We start from the raw sequence: 21,949 nt of genomic DNA on the forward strand, positions 1-21,949 counted from the left end.
AAAATAGTTTCCAAGTGCATGTATTTATCACTCACTTGTGGTCCAGTTTTGCCTTAGGAACACATTCACCTCACAGATTGAAAGCTCATTGTGCTCATAAACTTACCAAAACCAAAAAGAAAGAAGGCGCAGATTTATCGACACTTCTGAATCTGATGACCAAGGAAGGAATTGGCTTGCCTAATGGTGACATCGCTAACTGTGTCATACCTTTAAAGAGCGAATTGTTGTGTAAAATTCCAAGGGAAGATCCGTCTTTCGGGAAAATGACATGATAACCATGACAAAGCTTTTTTTTTTTTTTTGCCTGAACACCACCCTTCTCGTACACAAAAAGGAAGCTTCCCCTTTTTCTGCGAGTGAGAATGTTCCACCAAACCAACCAAGCATAGTGAGCCAAATTTATCCTCTTTGTTTTATTGTTTACTCTTTCGGGTGATAATTGGGTTTGTGAGTGCTCTTTATGCCTGCAGTGTACTCTTGTATGATATTGAACCACATGTAGATTGTTCATGTTTTATGAGATATTAATATACTCAAGTTTTCTTGGTGTCTCAGGTCCATTTATTTTGTGCTCATGTCATGCCATGTTTGATTGATGGATCAGATACTTTGCCATAACACGACCATGTCACTTGACATACTCATGCGAAGGCCCCTTCAACAATTCATACCCTAAACCCCGCCATACGTCTAACTTGTACCCCTGAGTTGATAACTTAACCCACCAAACCAAGGCATTGCCTTAAATAAAGGGAGAATTTCAAATACATTCCTTTGGGATGAGGATTACTTCAATTGGGGCCCACATTTTTCATTTAGTCCACGTACACTCTCTTTTTTTCTTTTTTCTTTTTGGATAAAAGGGGTGGGCTCCTTGTCCTGAACAACTGACCTAACTCACGTCTGCTTCCATAAACGATCAATGGTAAGACCGTCTAAAAGTTCTCCTTTTATCATATTTAAACTAAACTTCACCAATAACGTTCTGCCACACCCAAGAAATTTGCATGGGAAACATGTAATTTGTAGACATGCAAATGCAAATGCCAAAAAAAAAAAGAAAAAAAAAAAAGAGCATAAAAGGCCAAGTCCCTCGATCCAGAAGTCATCCTTTGCGAAAAGAGAGGCTTAGGCAGAAAGATAGACATGATAAAATTGAAGCACTAAAAAGATGGTCAATTTTCTCTACTCTAAAGAACCATAAATGTCGCCCCATGATTCGTTACCTCCCTCTCTTGCTAACACATTTGTTCTTTTTCCGCAAAAACCATGGCCGCAAGCTATTCTTACCTTACTCACTAAGTCACATCAACATAACACCACCTTTCTCCCTCTAAAAGCTACCAAAAAGATTTAATTTCAATTCATATGATCGGAGGCAAGATCGTTTTGTATATTTTTTTAATCCATTTCATCTTGCACTAAATTTAATTAGACCAGCTATTAATTTTTTTTTGGGGTCATGTTTATCTCCAATAATGGAGTTCTTGTACCCTTTGTTGTGTTCTTGGTTTCAACGTCTGTGTTTTCACCAACATGGGTTGTGTTTGGGGAGCAGAGCAGCTTCAAGAGACCTGATCCTTTGCGCCACTTAAAATCTTACAATGGAGGCTACGATTTAAAAAACAAGCATTACTGGGCTGTAAGTTCCTACCCATCATTTTTCTTAATTAATTATACTCGATCAATAATGTTCTCTTAGATATTTAGTCTAGCTAGCATCGAGTATTATTCGTAGTAATCTTGATAAATAGATTAACAATCTGATAACATAATATGTTTGATCGTCTAATAAGAGAACATCACCTCACCTATATGTATATAGAATTTGGGGGTTCTAGTAAAGAAATTGGGATTTCTTATTGCGTGTTTTTCTCATATTTTCCAGTCTGCGGCATTTACAGGAGTGCATGGATATGTAATTGCTGGAGTTTGGATGATATGTGGGCTTGTATTTATGATTTGCATAGCCTTCTTGAAGAATTCCAGCATTAGGAGTACTTGCCCCATTAAAGACTTCTTGGACCGTCACTTCATCTCCATCTTCATGCTCGCCCTTCTCTTTACAATTCTAGCCATGTAAGTGTATCTCTGTCAATTTCAATATTTCATTTCAGGCATGATTGTAGGTCTAATGGTCCGGTCAACCTTTTTTTTTTTTTAATTTAAATTTTTTAAAGCCATGGGCCGGTTTGGTTCCACCATTTGAAGAAATTGAGTCGGGCAATTTAAGCAAAAAATTATACATTTATTTTAGTAGAGTTGTTCTTGTCACATTGAGGTCTAGTTAAAATGTGACATGTGCATAATAAATAAAAAGTACTTATCAACTTTGAACACGTATAATCTTTTAATTGGATTATTTTGACAGTCACCGATAGAATATCATGCCATATTTAAACTTGATATTTTGCCACTTACCACGTAGCAACCTCACATCTCCAATTAGAGTCTCAAAGGACAATGTCTCTGTAATAAATAAGTAAATTTATTGATTTAGACGGAGGACATCTATCTAACATACATACATGGTTGTTAAATTGAAGAGTTGCATCAAGTTTGGCGCTGGTAGAAAACCAAAGATCTATGAAGACAACGGATAAATTGAAGGGAGCCATATTGAGCCAGGCTCAAAATGCTCGGAGAACCATCAGAAAAGTAACAAACGCAATGCGACATATGCAATACCTTTTGCTGCCTTATGATCCAGCCTTGGCTATGAGCTTCAACTTGACATCCCGCCAACTTGGAAAAGACTCACAAAATATTCAACTATTTTTGGACAAAAATGGGCGTACAATTGATCGAGTTCTTCAAACCCCGTAAATAATCTTCTCTTGTATTTTTTCGCATTCAACAACTCTTGTCTATAACATTTGAATTCGAAACGTACATCCTCTAACAGCAGAGCGCTACTATACTAAATTTTGATTAACATTTCTAAATCGAAAATTTTCCTAAGGCTATATTTAAGATATTCTGCTTTTTGTGTGTTCTAGATACGTGGTACATCTTGTGGTTGTAGCTGTAAACTTGGTGTTGTTGGTTTCAGCATTAGGTAAATTTTCTTTTGTTATGATTTTTCTTGCTTATATATATATATATATATATAACTAATGATGAATTGCTGCTTTGGTCAGTTCTCCTCTTGCTGCATTGGTACCCAGGACTTGTTGTGTAAGATTTCTTTTCAGCCGTCTTGCTCTTCTTGTTAATTCTTTATTGGACTATGCTACATGGACTTTCTTGTTTCTTTCTTTTCAGTGCAATCTTTCTTTGCTGGATATTAACAACTCTAATTTGGGTTTTGACTGGCTTCGATTTCTTCCTTCACAAGTGAGTAACAATTTCCCTTGTCCTTATTTTCTCATTTTAGAAAGAATTCAAGTGTGGTCTCTAAACCCTAAACCCCACGTGACAAATTGATGACGTGGTGTTTTAGTACTCCACGTGACATACTGACGTGGTGTGTTTGTGATCGACCCAAAATTATGACATGTATAATAACTGATGGTACTAACATGTGTATTCAAGTATGTGAATGTTTCTCAAATTTTTTGTTGCTACACAGTTTTGCAAAAGATACATGTTCAGCTTTGAAAGATTTTCAACAAAACAGCCACAACAGTAGTCTAAGCTCGATCCTACCATGCTTAGATCCTGAGCGCTCAGAGAAGCTGATGGGTCAAATTGGCTACACTATACACAGTTTCATAAATCAGGTATATTATATATTAGTCAAAGCAATTATAATCAACATATTAGCAATTTATTTTTATTATGTATTTGATTATTGTGATTAATTTCTTTGTGTTGCAGTTGAATTCTAAAGTAACAGAAATTGCCAATTCGCTTGGAATAGACGAGCAAAATGATGATTTAGTTGGACTTCTACGTATATGCAATCCTTTCTCCGGGCCACCTAACTACAGCTACATACCCAGTAGTTGCTCAGATGCCATCCCAGTTGGAAAATTACCAGAAGTAAGTAGATTTACCTATTGGCATAAGTACGTAAGAAAACTAACAATTTTCAAAAAAAGATTTAACAAGCAAACTTGTGCGGGAACGAGTTGAAGGGTTAAGATGAGATTCGACTTACTCGAATCTTGGAGAAATATATGTGACTTTAACAGTATTGTATGCCGATATGGTGCTACTAATAATCTGGAGATTATAACATGTGATTGGCGATGAGTTTTTACGTTAGAATATAATCATAATAATATATACACATGTTATAACATGAGTTGATTAGTAACACGATGTCAACTCATATATTGACCTTATTATTTTTGTCTTTTCAAGTTCAAAACTAGTTAGTTTTCTATCCGGTTATTATTTATATAATTTTAACCTTTAATTGTTACCTGAACTTTGACTCTTGCAACATTTACTTAGATTGAAAATTCATATGTGTAGGCCATTTCAGGGATCACTTGTTACCTAAACGACATGGAAACATGCAGAAAAAGTGGAAAACTAATCTCCCGAGCCTCCTACAACATGGCCTGGGCTTACAGCCACTCTGTCCAAGATTTTCTAGACATATATCCAACTTTGCTGAGCTTATCAGAATGCTCCTTCGTCAAGGATGGAATTTCCGATGTGGTTTCACAACATTGCAGGCCATTTAAGACTGCATTGAGATTGCTATGGGCCTCCATGCTATCCCTAGCCATTGTCATGGTATTTTTAATTACAGTTTTGGTGACAAAGGTTTTTCAAGATAGGGGAAGAAGCTTCACGAAGTTTGCCATCACCCCTTGCCTGCCACCATAGGAGAAAGTTATAATTCAATTGGGAAAAAACAAACAAACAAACAAATAGGAATATATATACCTTTTATTTTCTTTATATTCAATTAGTAAGCGCAAAAAAAAAAAAATTGTAGTTCATGGTGGTCGTAAGACATTGTTAATCCATGGACATCAAAGTGTATATATGCAAAGATTCTTAAATGTTCATTTTTTTTTAATCTTGGAAAGATGCAATCCAAACGTGACACAGCCCAAAAATAACAATTCGTAAGGATGGACAAGAAACTGGTGAACCGGTAAAATCAATCAAAGACCGGTTCAGTTCGAATTAGCTTGAACCAGTTCTTAGCTGTTTTGATTGACAAGCGATAATGAAGTCATTGATCAATACAGATCACTTTAATCAATGATCTAATCTGTAGAGAAATTTTCAACCACCAAACAATAAAACGCACAATGCTGATGATGATGAGTCACGAAAACATGGTGAAAAGTTCAAAAATTGATTCCCTATTAATGCATCAAACCTTCCAAATGCAAATAATTAGTCACCACCTTAAGTCAAAAAGGAAAGTTGTGGTGGACTGCTAAAACCCGACATTTGGAATCATTAGAAATTGGAAAGAAAAAAAATATGCGACTATTTTGTGTAATATCTTTTTAATTAATGGGAAAAGAGATCTCTAGTAATTGGTTTTGTAATATTCCTCTTTAGTACACACTAGAGTGCAACCTAATAAGCCAGGCTCGAGGCCCATCAAAATCTAAGAACAAGTCCCTCTAATCTCATAAGAAAATTAATAGATCGATTAATTACCTAATTTGATGGAAGGAAACTGAGGTAGGTAGAAACAAGCTATTTCCTAACCTAAGCGAGGAAAACAACATTCAAAGTCGTCTTGTATTATTTTACAAAGTCACATTTTATTTTCATGTTGTTATTAAAACTACTTTGATAAATAGTTTATCACTTATCAAATGAGTCATTTATAAAAGGGAAATTCACTATTATACCCAATAAAAGAGTCCAAATTATAAATAAAAAAAACCCTATATAAAAAAAACTTTAAAAATACACCCAAAATTCATTTACAACATAACAAAAGGGCTTTTAACTTTTTTGAAATTACAAAACTGTCATTGATTTATTAAACAAACCCAACTTCAAAACCTCATTAAAAAGCTCAAAACACTCAATAGGGCATCAAAGTAATTTAATAATCAAAATTAAATTAAATAGGGTCAGCTGTCATTTTTTAGGGTTTTTTAGTTTATTTATAGAAATTCAATGGTGTAGGGTTTATTTATAGTTTTAGTGCTAAGAATGAGTATATGACCAAATATCTCTTTATATAATTCCCGAAGCTCTTCTTATATTTGATCTATTACGCTTTTCATTTGAGGTTATTGTTAAATCTGATTATTGTGAGTGCACATGTATTAATTAGAGGATCAAGTTATTGTATATTCTTGATAGTAAGGCTGACACATGTTATTATAGTGAGATGGATTCCGAGTCTCTGCATTTAGAATTCGTGCATTTATCTACATTTTGTGAAATCTAAGCCACTTAAATTAATCTAACCATCTAACATATGACACATCACCAATCTAACATATAACTTTCAAAACCCAGTGGACGGATCACAATGGCGCTGTTTGGAGGAGAGAGTTAAGGACAATATGTGCACCGCCGACGGGAATGAGATGCTCAACTTCCCTGCTCAACTTTGCTTGCTCAAAACCTCTGCCACTGATGAAACTCCTCCAATTATCAATATTTCCAGCGAAAGCCAAAACAAATAACTGGAGTTTGATTTCTTTGACTTTAGATTTTATATTTCAGAGAGAGAAGAAGAGAAATTGATCAAAGTTGTTGTAAGTGGAGTATTTTTCTGTCGAAAGCTGAAATTGGAGAAAGTTTGGGTTGTAGGGCCGTGAAGAGAGTAACGACGTTACCGTCATTTGAAAAAAAAAAAATAAAAAGAATATCCTAGCTAGCTGATGTGGACTGATTTAAGCCATTAGATTATTTGAGTGGCTTAGATTTCATAAAATGCGATTAAATGCATGAATTTTAAATGCAAAGACTCATGATCTGTGAGACAATGTCTATAATGATGCCAATTTAGTTTTGATGGGATCAACCTAAAATTATGTTCTAATCAAGCATCCCCCAAGGCCAACACCAACCAAATCTAGCAAGGTCTATGATGATGTTATTTATTTATTTAATTTGTTGTGACAATCTTATTTTTATAAGCTAATTTTATTTTGTTTCTTGTATGTTTTATTTTAAAAATAAATCAGCATACCTATTCAAATAATAATAATAATAATAATATTACAAATGTAGTTATATACCTAATCTTAAACATAGTCTTATAAAGAAATTCTATACCATTTAGAAACTATAAACACATCTAAAAAAAATCCCAAAATCGACAGTTGTCAATTTTTTAAATTTAATAGCTATTTTTTAGTTTATTTGTGTGTGTAAAGTACCTATATTTCCCTTGTACTATGGATTTGAGAGAGAAAAATCAAATTTGCCAAGAAACCAAATCATATTCATTTTCTCATTTCTCGCTAGTGCTTTCTCGGTGTTGGAGCAAGAGGAGCTTCCAGTCTCAGGTCCAACTATATTCTTCATCCCTAATCTACAATTTTCATAATTTCACCTTCGATTTCTTGTTCTAAAATCGTGTTTCTATTCTTTTCTTTTCTTTTTCTGGATTGTTCGGAACCTTGAACGAACCTCAATCAGATGCTCCTAGCTATACTCATTTTTCGCCACGTTGTCGTCATCATCATCGTTGTTGTCATCTCATCGTCGTCATTTGGTTTGGACTTGAGATTTTTTATCTTTTACTTCAATTATGTGTTTCTCTTCGGATTTTAGTTGATTTTCGAAATGTATTTTAAGCTTTGATGATCGATTTATCTTTTGTTACTATTTCATGGATCTCATTTTTGTTTAACAGTGTACTTCTTTGACAGAGTATTAACAATATACTTTTATGACATAGTAGTATTAAGAATATGGGCTCAGCTTGTTTTTAATACTCCGTGAATTTTTTAATAATAAATTGTTTTGGTTTTTTTTGAAAAATATGGGCTTTGCTTGTTTTGAGTTGGTCTAGTTTGTTCTCTCTTTATCCTTTATTTGGTAGACATGCATTAGAAATAGCAACATGACATGCATTAATCAACATGACAGTAAACTAGTAGTGTTATTACCCTAGACTGGAACATTACAGGGGTAGATATGCATCAAAAATAGGATGTCATAGGAAACTCGCAGTGTTATTATCCTAGATTGGAATATTGCAGGGGTAAACATGCATTAGAAATAGGATGTCATAGGAAACTAGCAGTGTTATTACCCTAGACTGAAACATTGTAGCCATTAATCAACATTACAGTAAACTAGCAGTGTTATTACCCTATACTGAAACATTACAGCCATTAATCAACGTGACAGTAAAGATGTGGAGCATTATAGCCATTAATCAACATGACACGTTAATAAAGCTACGGTTTTCGAGACGTTTTGTTTGTAAAATTGTTTGGGTTTTTTTTTTTATAAAATTGGGCTAGGCTTTGTTTTGGGTGCTTTTTAAGTTTTTTTTGTTGGGCTTCTTTTAAGTTGATCAGTGGCAATCACGTAATTTATAGGAACTTCAACACCAATTTCTTATGTAGTAAATGAGTTTTGGGTGTTTTAAAAGTGCATTCCATGAGAGGTTTATTTTTGAGTGCTGCTAAACGAATCCTAAAATTAACTGAATACACCATACTATAAAAGTATATTTTGAATTACTGATTTACCATAATATAAAATGACCAAAAAAGATATATGAAATTGTGAAACAAATATAATTTTAATAAGTACACCCTACTAACCATATTTAACCATAATCAAGAGATTACTTGTCCTGTTGTGTTTTTAATGAAAGATGTGGTGATTGCAAGAACTTGGAATTGCAAAAAAAGTGTCAACAGTTTTAGTAGAAGCATAAATCTATATGAAAAGTCAAAGATTTATAAACACTATTAAAAAAATCAAGCTAAAAATCAACTATAAAATAATGCTACAATTATTAGGGTGTATCAGAGGTCTTTTTAGTAGTTTTATAGGGTGTACTTAATTAATTTTACATTTTAATTAAAATATTAGGATGTACTTAGATCATAGGGTGTACTCAGTTAATTTTAAGGTTCATTTAACAGCATTCTTAATTTTTATTTTTATAATTTCAACCCATATTTTTGATATATTAGTGAATCCCCTGATGTGCATGCAAGAATGTGTATAGAAATACCAATATCATCGTATTAAAGTATTTTATTTATTCATCATTTTACCATTTAGTTTATACCTTTTAAATGTCAAAAGTGTGATAGACTAATTGAAATAAAACTATCATTTCCATAAATAAAAAAATGTAAATGACATGGGACCATTTCTTTGCATGTGATAATATACAATCGGAGAATCAATTGCTTGAAAATATAGCACGTTTTCAAACATCAAACACAACTTAATTCACCCAAAATAATGTTGAGATATTGGAAGAAATTAAACGTATAGATTTTGAGGGGTTCAATACAAAAACAGTAAGATGACTTGAAATCCATTGCAAATTGAAAAGAAAACATATTTTTTGGTAAATTTTAACTTAATTTTCTCTCGTTGGAAAATTCATTAGAGATACTGGAACTTGCCCCTCTATTGAACTTAGCAAGTTATGAAGTTGCCTAAATTTTTTTAAAAAGCTTTTAGCTTTTTAAATACTGCACTTTCTCTAAAATATTCCTGAATCCGCCACTGGTGTTGCAGCTTTAATCTTTTGGTCCAGTACCAAGATCTTTTTATACGAACTCAAATCTCGAAAAATCAAAAGGCTTAGTCAATAAGTCTGCTAGAGGATGATGTTCAGTAAGGGTAGTACTCCTTGATGAGTAAGTCTGAGAACATCACAAGCTTCTCAAGAAGTCACACAATTTTCAATTTAAGCAAACTACTCAAGTTTTCTATTTTGGTTGGTAAGAGTTTGTTCCAAAACAGATCTATAAATTATAGACATCTATCGACCTTCTAGTAAGCAAGCTTAATAAAAGAGCTCCATCTATTAAAAATTTTGTTAACAAAATTTTGTACTCAAGAGTTGAGACATGATCTCTACCTCCTTATTTTGTTACAGGACATAAACACATAATTAACACAACGTTATTATATATTTTATTTTGTGTAATTTAATTTATTTTTTTAAAAAAAGGTGGAAAGGGATATTGACACATCAAAGACAACCATTTGTTGTTTTGTTAAGCAACAAACACAACCGTTGGTCCACATATTGAAAGACATCAAGGCAAGAAAAAAAGAACTATAAACTAAACATCATGTCGTGTGTATTCATATTTGAATTTGCCTAAAAAATTTATGTAGCTGTTAATGATTTTGTGTGTCGACGTTTTTTTTTTTTCTTTGTTATATATTTATTCTATATTTCAATTATTATATTTCACTATTTTGTGTTGTTTTTTTTGACTTTCTAATCTCACTCCCTTGAGTAATATGAGCCGCGTGAACTTGGTGTGTCACGTAACCTGTCCTGTTACGGTGATGGAGTCTAGGCGCGATATAGTGGCGGCCCATTTAATCAACTGTCAGAATCTAAGTGGTGGTTGCTCATCAAGTAAGAATTAATTCAGCATCCAGGAAAAAAAAAAAGGGGAAAATTTTCAGTTGAAAAGCTTCCAGATATCTGTTTTATCAAACATCAAAGACCTTTGGTCCCAAGTCAATATCATCAACCTCAGATCCAATTGAATCAGAAAAAACAAACAACCCAACCTCTTCTGTGTTCCTGTGGACTGTTTTTCTCTGCTCTGGATTGCTTGGTCTGCCCAGTTTGGTTCAAGTATTGTTAGAACAACAACATCAGTGGCAAACCCATGTCTGGAAATTCAGTTCAACTCATGCTTCAGCTGTTCTCAGGTAAGTCTTTTCTTTGACTCTGATCACTTTTCTGCTTGTGGGTGATGAAAGTACGGATTTTTTTTTGTTTTTTTGTTTTTTTCCATTTTTAGGAAACCCATGTCTGGGTTGTTGAACTATGTGGATCTGTCAAGTAGGTTTTGGACTCTGGTACACAAGTTTTGAGCTTTTTTGATTGATTCAATCTGTTACTGAAATGGGTCTAAGTCATTGGTTAATTCCTGGATGTTTCATTTGCAATTAACTCTGTTGCTATTTGTTGAACTGTATTCCAGTAAATAATATAACTTTGTTATTGGCATATCTTATTTTTATTTATTTGTTTATTTCTAACTATCAAGGCTCGTTCCCTGATTGCCTACACAGTTTGGCCGAGTAGTATTCAGTTATACACATTCAGCCGTTGACAGCGGAGTTTTCTAAAGTTAATGACTGTATATCACTGACGAAAATAGTGTAATTTTAAAACATTTGAGACTGTTGTAGTCCTAATTTGTGCTGAATTTTTTAATTTCATAAATGGTGATAAAATTGACTACTTCCGTTCATTATAGGTTAGCGTGGCGGTGACTTATATTTGGTTGGGTTTTATTGGATATCCATAGGTTGCATTTTGTTAATTGCAGCATAATCTTGGAGATAATTTAAAGGAAGAGAAAATGAGGATGAGGAACAAATACAGGAAACCAACCACTTTCCATTGCAATGCAGGGAGCAGATGTTCAACGTCTGCTGTGGTGTGGAGCTTGGTGGGATGTTTTCTTATGTTTCAGCTGTACTCCCTTGTTCACCAAAATGATAGGATGCGAGGAGAAATGCAATTTCGATCAACTCATCACCCACAGATCCATGAACTTGAAGAGGTGGAAGAGGAAAATATCCAAATTCCCCCACCAAGAAAGCGATCCCCACGTGCTGCAAAAAGAAAACCTAGGCGACCAACCACTCTGATTGATGAATTTCTTGATGAAAATTCTCAAATTAGACACGTATTCTTCCCTGGCCAGAAGCATGTTATAGATCCAATGAAGGATACAGGGAATGATAGCTATTACTACTACCCTGGGAGGATTTGGTTGGATACTGATGGAAATCCTATTCAAGCTCATGGAGGTGGTATTCTATATGATGACAAATTGAGGACATACTATTGGTATGGGGAGTATAAAGATGGGCCCACATATCATGCTCATAAAAAAGGAGCAGCCCGGGTAAGTGATTTACTTTTCCTCTGCATCATCTTATGCTCAACTATGTTTTGACTCTAAAATATCAGTCCTTAAGGCTGTTGGGGATGAAATTGCTATTTTTTAAGTTTTTCACTCATTAATTGTTTGCTTTCTGTTTAGAAGCTTTGGTGTTATATAGTTGAAGCTAAATGTAAGTCATTATTGCATATGTGGTTCGTTTCTGTTTCCATAATCCAACCATGAATACCAGTTGTTTTCTGTGCTGACCTCAATAAGCCTAATTTAGTGTGTTGCCTTCATATTACTTGATATCAACTCTAGATTGTGGAATTCAGTTTCTAGTTTCTATGCATTTTTACCATTGCTATTTTGTATAAGACTTTATCCCCTGCATACCGTACATACTTTACATGAATAAAAATCTCCTCGGAAACCTCTATACAAATTGTTCTGGCAGGTTAGGAGAAAAATACAACTGAATTATCATTTACAATTGTATAACATGCCTTCTTAGAGTGAGCTGGAGTGTTAAGTTGGAGCTTTATTTTCTCTTCATGGGTCTTGACATGCCAATATCAAAGAGGCAAAGTTCTGGAAACACAATGGTCTGTAGCGATTCCATAGTTGTTGCTTCTTGAACTGTAAATTCCTTTGAGGGTAGTGTGCATAATTGGAAACTTGTTATGGTAATGTTGCGTATTACAAAAATAATGACAAAGAATAAGAATGAAGCTGGGGCGAATGCCCAGTAGGCCTTGCTTAGGGCTTTCACCATCGGATAATGTGCTCTCAAGTTCGATAGGTATCGTGCTTTTTGAGATGTAGGGTTTCTTGTTCACCTATCCCATTGAGATTGGAGTCAGCCATGTGAATTCTTTTCAATCATCCAGTTGGTTAGACTTGATGAAGAACTGTGTCAGGAGCCTCATGGATATTTACCTTTTTTTGTTCATGTTGGTAACGATGCACGAGAAGAAATCTCCTCCATTTTAGGTGAGAACAACCCATGTCAGTGAAAGATCTGTCAGTTAGATTTTCTAAGTGAAGTAGGTGATTTGTGGATCAGCGTCATTTAAAGAGTAATGAGAACTATCTTTCCAAGAAGTGAAATTTTAAAACTCCATCGCCTTCAATTTGGAAAGAACGGAACTTTTGGGTACAACTTAATTTTGCTGTCAGCTAAAAATGACATCTGGTGTTTAAGCCTACAGGAGTTTAGTTGTTCGATATGGATTTTGGGGATTGAGAAGGAATGCTTACTCGATGGGTGTTGAAAATATGTGTATGAACTGGATGGTTCTCTGAGGGATTTTTTTTTCCCTTCTTCCAGCAGGCGCTGTTTTAAGGCTTCCAGTAACCCATATGTTGCTGTTATGGACCTCATCATGTTGCATTACCATTAGATGCATACTTTTTTCACCATTGCTGCACTTGTGAGTGTTTTTTTTTATTCTTCTCTAATTTTTGTCAGTATTCCTTTTTTATTTCAAGCATTCAATTTCTGTCTTATATGTAGGTTGACATCATAGGAGTTGGTTGCTATTCTTCCAGAGACTTATGGAAATGGAAAAATGAAGGCATCGTATTAGCAGCAGAAAAAACAAATGAAACACATGATCTCCACGAATTAAATGTTCTCGAGAGGCCGAAAGTGATCTACAATGAGCGGACAGGGAAGTATGTTATGTGGATGCATATTGATGATGTTAACTACACCAAAGCTGCTGTTGGTATTGCCATTAGTGATTACCCTACTGGTCCTTTTGATTATCTCTATAGCAAACGACCCCATGGATTTGAAAGTAGGGACATGACAATCTTCAAAGATGATGATGGTGTTGCATATCTAATCTACTCCTCCGAGGACAATAGTGAACTTCATATTGGGCCACTGACTGAAGATTATCTTGATGTGACAAACATCATGAGAAGAGTTCTCGTGGGACAACATCGGGAAGCCCCGGCTCTGTTCAAGTATGAAGGAACTTATTACATGATCACTTCAGGATGCACTGGATGGGCTCCAAATGAGGCACTGGCCCATGCAGCAGAGTCGATCATGGGGCCATGGGAGACTATGGGAAACCCCTGTGCGGGAGGGAACAAAGTGTCCCGACTTACTACATTTTTTGCACAGAGCACATTTGTGGTTCCTGTGCCAGCATTTCCTGGTTCATTTATTTTCATTGCAGATCGATGGAACCCGGCAGACTTAAGGGACTCAAGATATGTCTGGTTGCCTTTGATAGTAGGGGGACCGGCTGATAGGCCCCTTGATTACAATTTTGGGTTCCCATTATGGTCAAGAGTGTCAATATATTGGCATAGAAAGTGGAGACTTCCTCGGGGGTGGAGTTCTTCGAAATGAATATAGGTTTCCCTCATATCATCTGGTGTATCATACATGAAGGCTATGCTGATTCTTTCACTGGCTTGCCATGGTTGTTGTGTTACTGTAAATGAAGAGCATTTGCAAATTGCATATAGTCCACTTGCGCATGGCACACAAAGGCGAGTGTGTAGGATGATCAATCTCAAGCACTGCCAATGAACCCCTCATTTTTTTAGATTATGTTAATATTAGCTAGCTTTGAGGCAGTGTATGCTTGCAGGGAAAGCTTGCTTATTATCTAACAGTTTTGCTAATAATCACTTGATGTTGTCCTTAGTTGAAGTTCATTATGTGCATGAAGGGTATGTATGTCTTTATGTGTGTCGGGCTCAGCCACAATGGGTCTTTGGACCTATTGCCTGAAGCAAAGTGAGTGTTTTCTGAGAAACGTCCGGATAAAGAAGATCGTATTTAATACGTTTGGTAAGGGTCATCGAAAATGTTGTCTCAGATCATAAACTAAAAAAAATATAAAAAAAAAGTGGAAATGTTGTGTACCCTCCATAATTTTTTTATTTTTTTTATACAAGTGATATTGGGGACAGGGAAATCGAACCTAGGACCTTGGGTGCATGGGCAAATGCTTTTAACCACTTGACTACAAGCCCTTTGCCTCTCAATAATTTGCATTAAGGTAACCATCCGATGTCGTGGGTTTGATACTCCTTTTTCCGAATATCGCTTGTATAAAAAAAATTAAAAAAAGAGTACAAAATTTTGATTTCAAGTTCGTCCCCAAAAGGGTGTAGGAGTATCAACTTATAAATTACTTGGCATAGTTTTTATTATTATTTTTAATGTTAGAAGATGTTTCAAGTTGAAATCAAAGGGGTGGCCTGGGTGTGAAACTCGCATGTAAGGCCCGCTCTTTCGTGAGAGATCTGCTAGGCAGCCTTACACAAGAATTTCTCCGAAGGAACGTGCTGTGGCAGTTAAAGTGGTCTTCTATTTATTATCAGATGATTAGTTGTTAGACGTCATTATGAAACATGGCTGATACCCTATGTAGCAGTTACTTAAGAAAATAAATTGCCATTAAAAAGTGAGGCTCATCATTAGCAGGTCACGAATTCTGTAAGGTATACCAACTTTGATTGGGACCATAATTCCTAACCAACCAAATGTGATTCCAAATTTGGTCCCCACTCCCAAAACACTTGCTTTCTCTATGACTCAACTGAACGACTGATTCAGTCCAGCAGCAAGTGGTTAGCTAAACTTTCGAAAAAAAAAAATCCACAGAAAACTATTTTTTGGTTATTGCAGTCTGAAATATGAATAAAGCATTGTTCTGCTAAATGTTACCCGTTAATCCAAGAACTTTGTCATGCACAAGAAAGTAGTGTAGAAGGTATCAGTTTAGTTATTCCCAAGAGAACACGTCTCAGCTCGAATTAGTACATCAGGAACAGTTTGGTCTCTGAAGCATGAGATAATACGGCAACGTAATACGACTTCATCTAGTAAAATCATTTATACATTCAGACTACGGTCATCCATGGCATTGGCAACTGGCAAAATCTCATGAATATAAGAAAATTTCTCCTGTATAGGTCAGATCCTCTTGATTTTTGAAAATGTTCCCGTTTCAGAGAAGTAGGTGCTTTGAGTTCCACCGCCGAGCTGGTGTGCATGAGCCTGTGGATTTGAGAGCTCGATCCCCTGTAGGAAAGAATTTTCCAAATGTAAGAAGGAATTTTCTATCTCGCTAGCTTGGAAACCAATGCATTTGTGAATATGAGATTTTTCAAGTGTAAGGTAAGTGGAGTTACCTGCACAGGCGTAAATGCTAAACTTGAAGTGAGTCCAGATGTAGCACCACTGCTTCCATAATTCTTCTCCTTGAACCTGAAAATAATATGCAGCTCATGATATCAGGTCAAGGATCATTATCTCATACTTTTAGACAAATAAATCAGCACAGAAACACAAATGACAATCCATATTAAATCACTGGGCCATAAAAGAAGACAATAATTAAAACCAGCAACGAAAGGCGTACTTCTTAGCAACTTTGGCAGCAAGTTTGCTCTGACCCATTGATACACGCAGCTTGCCACTCCCAGCTTGACCAAGCATTCCATAACCTTCACCCAGTCCATCACCTATTATCAAGGAAGACAAAACATGAGGATTAAGATTAAGAATGTAAATGGTAAACATATTCCATGCAATTGCACAGATCCCAACCATTCATGTAAATGGGAACCCCACTACAATGGAAAATTGAGATCCTCATTGTAGGAAGTGTAAGTATGTAAGTGTTATTGGAAACTTCCTGTCTCCTGTGGAACTTCACAATATGCAGCGCAAAATATAATATAATTTTTTCCTTTTCTTATTGGGATATAAATCAAAATTAGAGATAAGGTGCACCCTCTGACCACAAGTTTTGACCCCAAAAAACAAAACCCTTCAATATAAGACATGCATATTGGACCTATGAATTAAGGATAAAAAAGAAAAAGATCTCAGGATGCCCAAATTCTTTTTCCCCATGTAATTGGAAAATTAATAATGATCACTCAACAGGCCATAGTGACTCAACACAGATGTATAAAATAAACAGGCAACATAAGAAAATCTAAAAATTAAATTTACTAATAGAAGACAGAAAAATACCTAAGGAACTCTCTTCAGGTATACCAAATTGCATCCTATTTGCCAGCTTCCTCATGTCTGTTATCGCATATCTGTAAAAGTAAATATCAGTATATGAATCAACAATTACTAAACAAAGGTAAAACAGTAGAAACACTGCACTACCTTTCCTTCATCTTCCTTAGCCGACGACCACCTCTCTTCTTCTTAGGTTCAGAATCTGGAACCGGAAGTGGTTTAGGTTGTTTTGCAGGAGGAGGCTCCTGCCATTTCTCAATTTTCTTACGTATCTCCTCCCGGAATGCCCTTCCAGTGTTTCCAGATGGATCTCCTCTTGTTGAATCCACCCGTGCTGCAAGTGTTGATTTTGCAGCCAAGAGTCGGCAAGCACGCATCCTCAAAGAAGGGGGTGTAGTTTGAAATATTTCTGTCTGCTCAACATAACCAACACGAAATTGTGATGTTGCAGTGGAAAACCCAGCAAGGTTTTTTCTCTTAGCACCAAGAAGCTGAACATTACAAGCAGGCATCTTAGCTAAGGATACGAGACCGCCAGCTGTCCCCATTAGTTTCGCCGCAACAGCACTCCCAACTATAGCAGAAAGATTTGGTGCAATAAAGCCCATTCTACTTTCAACAAAATCAAGAACCTTCTTCTTTGATGAATCAAGAGCAAGGGCTCGATCGCATGCCTCATTTGTTTTTGTAAGGACTTCCTCTGGAAGCGGCTTGCCACTTGTAGTTGATGCTGTCACTGACACAACCATAATAATTGCAGAAGGTAAAAGCCCCTCCAGATCAACAAGGGTTACATCCATTTCATTCCCAATTTTCTTAACAACTCGGGCGTAATCAATCGGATGATGCACAAGTGATTCAAGCTCTGGAAACTTTGGGCGATACTTATCACGAATAAAATTGTGGATGATTACAATTTCATTCTCAATGTCAACGGACAAAGCATTACAGTCCACAATCAGCTGGTATTCTGGATCATCTTCTAAAACTATTCCATGACTTGACATATCAGAACCCTTCTCCAAAGCCTCTTCCACTTTCTACAATTTAAACACCGTATTCCAATTACATACATGTCATTAAGCACATTCCAGTAATAAAAATGGAAAAAGAAGACGGGGCAGGGGGAACATAGAACAGTAATGAACCATAAAGGAAGAACACATATAGGTACTTTTAAAATAAACACCAAAATTAGTTTCAACGTTGAATGGTTTTTAGTTTCAATTTGATCTACTCTCACACTTCTCTTCCTTACCTCTCTTGTATTTCTTCTATAAATTATCTTTTTTAACCTCCTCCTGTCTTTATTTAAAAAACAAAAACCAAAAACTTCATCAAACAGGGCACACAATACATGTTTAAAAAGCCATGTCCATTAAGTTAAAACCCCCACCCCAACAAAAAGAAAAAAAACACGTTAACTGCAACAGCAGTCATCCTAAATGCTAATGCATCAAAGAAAAGGATAAGCATTAAGAATATATAAATACAGTAAAGAAGTCAAAAGATAATGTTTGAGCACAAAATAATATAAAGATTTCAATACTAGAAAGTACTCCATGAAGAAAATCGGGACATTCCTATTATAACAAACCTGCATTATATCAGTATATCTTTGCGTTTTCTGCAATTTTGAAACACTATCCAGATCATCGTAATTAAGCGTTTCCAAGTCTGCCAAGTCCCCATCAATATCTTCTTCCATGTTTCCAGCATCAGCATCATCTTCAACCTGCAAAAAGAAAAAAAAGAGTAAGTACTTATACTGCAGAGATTGAGAATTTGATATAGAAATGAATTTTTAACATCTCATTGACTAGCTTTGTAAATGTTGGTCGTCATGATTTAAGGAAGAAAATACTCACAATAACATCAGCTTCATTGTCAGATAGTTCATCAAGGTCTGCAAGAAATGAATCAGCAAGAGTCGCCTGCAATTACCCCAGAGGAATGTCAAAATTATGTAGCTTGCTCCTAAATTTGTTACAGCATCATTAAGCTAAGAAAGTAGATTTTAGTGCAACTCAGAAACCAATAAAGCTTAGCAAGGAATACAAAAGCAAATAAATAACTCACCATCCTTTCAGGTTCAAGCGGCGTGAGCTTCCAACAGTTGGTGCCTGATAAAACTGAAAATTAAAACTCAGAATCTTTATACAGAAATTAAACTTAGCAGAAAACCCAATTTAGTAATCATATTTATAGCTCGAAAATTCTTTTATTTGAAAAAGAAAAACAGAGTTCTAGCAAACAGAAAGCACACCAGACCCAAATTCTCAATTTTAAAATAAAAATCAAATCAGAAAATGAAAGCTGAAAGAAAGAAGATATGAAAAAACATACCGGAAAGAAAATTCAGAAATTAAACCCTAAATTAGACATACCTGAGGAAGTAGAGCCGATTAAGAAAAACAAACTGGGGTATGAATTGGATGTGAAAACGAAAAATAAGAAAGGGATGGGCCGCTGCGACGAGACTATGAGTTACCGAAGAAGTTCAGAAGATAATGAGAATCAGAAGAGGATTGGATGAAGAAGACGATGAACGAAAATTAGAAGAAAGAGAAAAGAAGCGGGTGAACTTAGACGCGCAGCAGAAGGGCGGTGAGGGATGGGCTGCAAAAGAAGAGGCCGAAAATAATACATATGTAAAAGAGGCCACAAAAGAAGATTTTAATCGTAGAGCCGCGCGGCTGTACTGTTTAAATAGAACATTTAAAAGTTATAGCCGCCCGGCTATACTATATGAATAGAATATTTAAAAAATTATAGCCGTGCGGCTATACGATTCCAATAGAATATTTTAACAGTACAGCCGCGCGGCTATACTCTTTGAATAAAATATTCCAACAGTATAGCCGCGCGGCTAGAGTCTTTAAATAGAAAGCAGGCATGCCTCACACATCTTTCTTATATCAGACAGCTTCTTGTGGTTGTGGCAATAAGCCTAGTGACAGATTCTTTTAACTTCATCATTCCCAGAAGGACAATGATAAGATCAGAAAGTTTTGAATAAAACAGCATTGACAGAGCAAAACATTCATATGGCTCACACCGAACCACCAACGACAGGAAAACTAAACACTATTGATACAAATTCTTCCTCTTATCAAATAAGGCAATAGGAAAAGTTCAGGTATCACAGTTGAATCACATAGCTAAACACACTGGATTCAATGTATAAATTTAGCAAAAACCCTCTATAGTAGCTTTAACGAATTCAGATTAACATTTAAGAATGGGGATCAGTGAGTGAACTCACAGCGTATTTGGATGCTCGGCACAGAGACAGAGACTCCGTTGTCCGCAAGTCCCAAACACGACTTCACCAGAAACATTCAAAACATGGATTAGAATAAGGAAAGGAGACTAAGATATATGAGTATGGAAATCTGTTACACCACAAGTAATATATTCAGCAAGTAATGGTATTATTTAGGAACACTTACAGATCAAATATGGCTTTAAATATTGGCCAAAGTCTTTGGATTGCATCTGCCACAGCTTCTGCATGATTTACATATCTTGAATTGATATTTACTAGCATGTTTAGCACATCTCAACAAAATAAAAAGAAATAAGGGGCATAACAACAAGATATTGATCATACGTGCTAAAATATGAAAACTATGAGAGAATATTTGTTTGTGGGAATTTTCTGTGTATTCTTCTCCTTGTAGGAGGTCATATTTATAATACAACGAAACCTGAATGGGCAAGTAAATAATAAATTCCTAAATCTATTTGCAGTAGGAAATCAGGAATTAAAGTAAATCAATTACAATTATAATAGGAATTCTTAGTGTGTAAGGAAAGTAAGTCAATATCCACAAGTCACGCCAACACTCCCCCTCACGTTGGTGCATAGATGTCGCCAATGCCCAACTGATCTAGTGAATTGTGGAATGCTTTACTGGAAATCGCCTTTGTCAAAATATCCGCCAATTGATCCTCGGATTTCACAAAAGGAAACTGAAACACTTTAGCCTCAAGCTTTTGTTTGATGAAGTGTCGATCCACCTCAACATGTTTAGTACGATCATGCTGAACCGGATTCTGTGCAATGGCTATAGCAGCCTTGTTATCACAAAAGAGATTCATTGTGGATGTAGGTTTATACCCAAGTTCAGTAAGCAACTTTCTTAACCAAAGAAGTTCACAAATCCCTTTAGTCATGCCTCTGAACTCAGCTTCTGCACTGGATAAAGCTACTACATTCTGTTTCTTGCTTCTCCATGTCACCAAATTACCTCCCACGAATGTGAAGTAACCCGATGTGGATTTTCTATCTGTTACATTACCTGCCCAATCTGCATCTGAATAACCATCAATATTTAGATGACCATGCTTTGAGAACATAAGTCCTTTTCCAGGTGCAGACTTCAAATATCTAAGTATCCGAAGAACTGCATTCATATGGTCTTCACTTGGAGAGTGCATAAATTGACTGACAACGCTCACCGCATAAGCAATGTCTGGTCGAGTATGTGACAAATAGATCAATCTTCCCACTAACCTTTGGTATCTTTCTTTGTTAGTTGGAACTTGATCCGGATATTCTCCAAGATGATGATTCTGAATAATAGGAGTGTCCGCAGGTTTACAATCTAGCATTCCTGTGTCTGTCAACAAGTCTAAGACATATTTCCTTTGAGAGAGAAATATGCCTTGCTGCGATCGAGCCACCTCAATTCCCAAGAAATACTTGAGTCCACCTAGATCCTTCATCTCAAACTCCGTAGCCAGATAGTCTTGTAGCTGTGATATTTCCTGTTTATCATTCCCAGTAATAATCATATCATCAACATAAATTATTAATGCTGTTACCTTCCCTTTTCGATGTTTCAAGAACAAAGTATGATCTGAGTTGCACTGTTTGAAACCATTATTCTTCATTGCCATGGTGAACCGTCCAAACCATGCACGTGGTGACTGTTTCAATCCATACAATGCTTTTCGTAACCTGCAAACTGTTCCA

At 35.7% G+C, this 21,949-nt stretch overlaps 3 protein-coding genes across 8 annotated transcripts; 2 read left to right on the forward strand and 1 right to left on the reverse strand.

The window, feature by feature from the left end:
* LOC18774681 lies at window positions 1,382–4,968 on the forward strand. 2 transcript variants are annotated; one of them, XM_020566622.1, is made up of 9 exons: window positions 1,382–1,645; window positions 1,908–2,082; window positions 2,550–2,825; window positions 3,003–3,061; window positions 3,144–3,180; window positions 3,268–3,339; window positions 3,575–3,725; window positions 3,823–3,987; window positions 4,426–4,968. In XM_020566622.1, the coding sequence occupies exons 2-9, from the start codon at window positions 1,940–1,942 to the stop codon at window positions 4,783–4,785; spliced, it is 1,263 nt and encodes a 420-aa protein (XP_020422211.1). In that variant the 5' UTR covers window positions 1,382–1,645; window positions 1,908–1,939; the 3' UTR covers window positions 4,786–4,968. The 2 variants fall into 2 exon arrangements, with proteins under 2 accessions (XP_020422211.1, XP_020422210.1); XM_020566621.1 differs by having other exon boundaries at window positions 1,393–1,645; window positions 1,892–2,082.
* On the forward strand, window positions 10,125–14,737 carry LOC18775519. 4 transcript variants are annotated; one of them, XM_020566319.1, is made up of 3 exons: window positions 10,125–10,767; window positions 11,322–11,978; window positions 13,474–14,737. In XM_020566319.1, the coding sequence occupies exons 2-3, from the start codon at window positions 11,427–11,429 to the stop codon at window positions 14,323–14,325; spliced, it is 1,404 nt and encodes a 467-aa protein (XP_020421908.1). In that variant the 5' UTR covers window positions 10,125–10,767; window positions 11,322–11,426; the 3' UTR covers window positions 14,326–14,737. The 4 variants fall into 4 exon arrangements, with proteins under 4 accessions (XP_020421908.1, XP_020421909.1, XP_007207322.1 ...); XM_020566320.1 differs by having other exon boundaries at window positions 11,373–11,978; XM_007207260.2 differs by having other exon boundaries at window positions 11,394–11,978.
* On the reverse strand, window positions 15,636–19,607 carry LOC18774222 (U4/U6 small nuclear ribonucleoprotein Prp31 homolog). 2 transcript variants are annotated; one of them, XM_020566410.1, is made up of 9 exons: window positions 19,356–19,607; window positions 19,048–19,091; window positions 18,837–18,902; window positions 18,566–18,703; window positions 17,116–18,008; window positions 16,972–17,042; window positions 16,352–16,454; window positions 16,122–16,197; window positions 15,636–16,011 (listed from the first exon to the last, which is right to left on the reverse strand). In XM_020566410.1, exons 2-9 carry the CDS (start codon window positions 19,048–19,050, stop codon window positions 15,904–15,906), a joined length of 1,458 nt encoding a protein of 485 aa, XP_020421999.1. In that variant the 5' UTR covers window positions 19,051–19,091; window positions 19,356–19,607; the 3' UTR covers window positions 15,636–15,903. The 2 variants fall into 2 exon arrangements, with proteins under 2 accessions (XP_020421999.1, XP_007207427.1); XM_007207365.2 differs by having other exon boundaries at window positions 19,048–19,100.

Source organism: Prunus persica, chromosome G6 (genome assembly GCF_000346465.2).
Source record: "Prunus persica cultivar Lovell chromosome G6, Prunus_persica_NCBIv2, whole genome shotgun sequence".
NCBI classification, from domain to species: Eukaryota; Viridiplantae; Streptophyta; class Magnoliopsida; order Rosales; family Rosaceae; genus Prunus; species Prunus persica.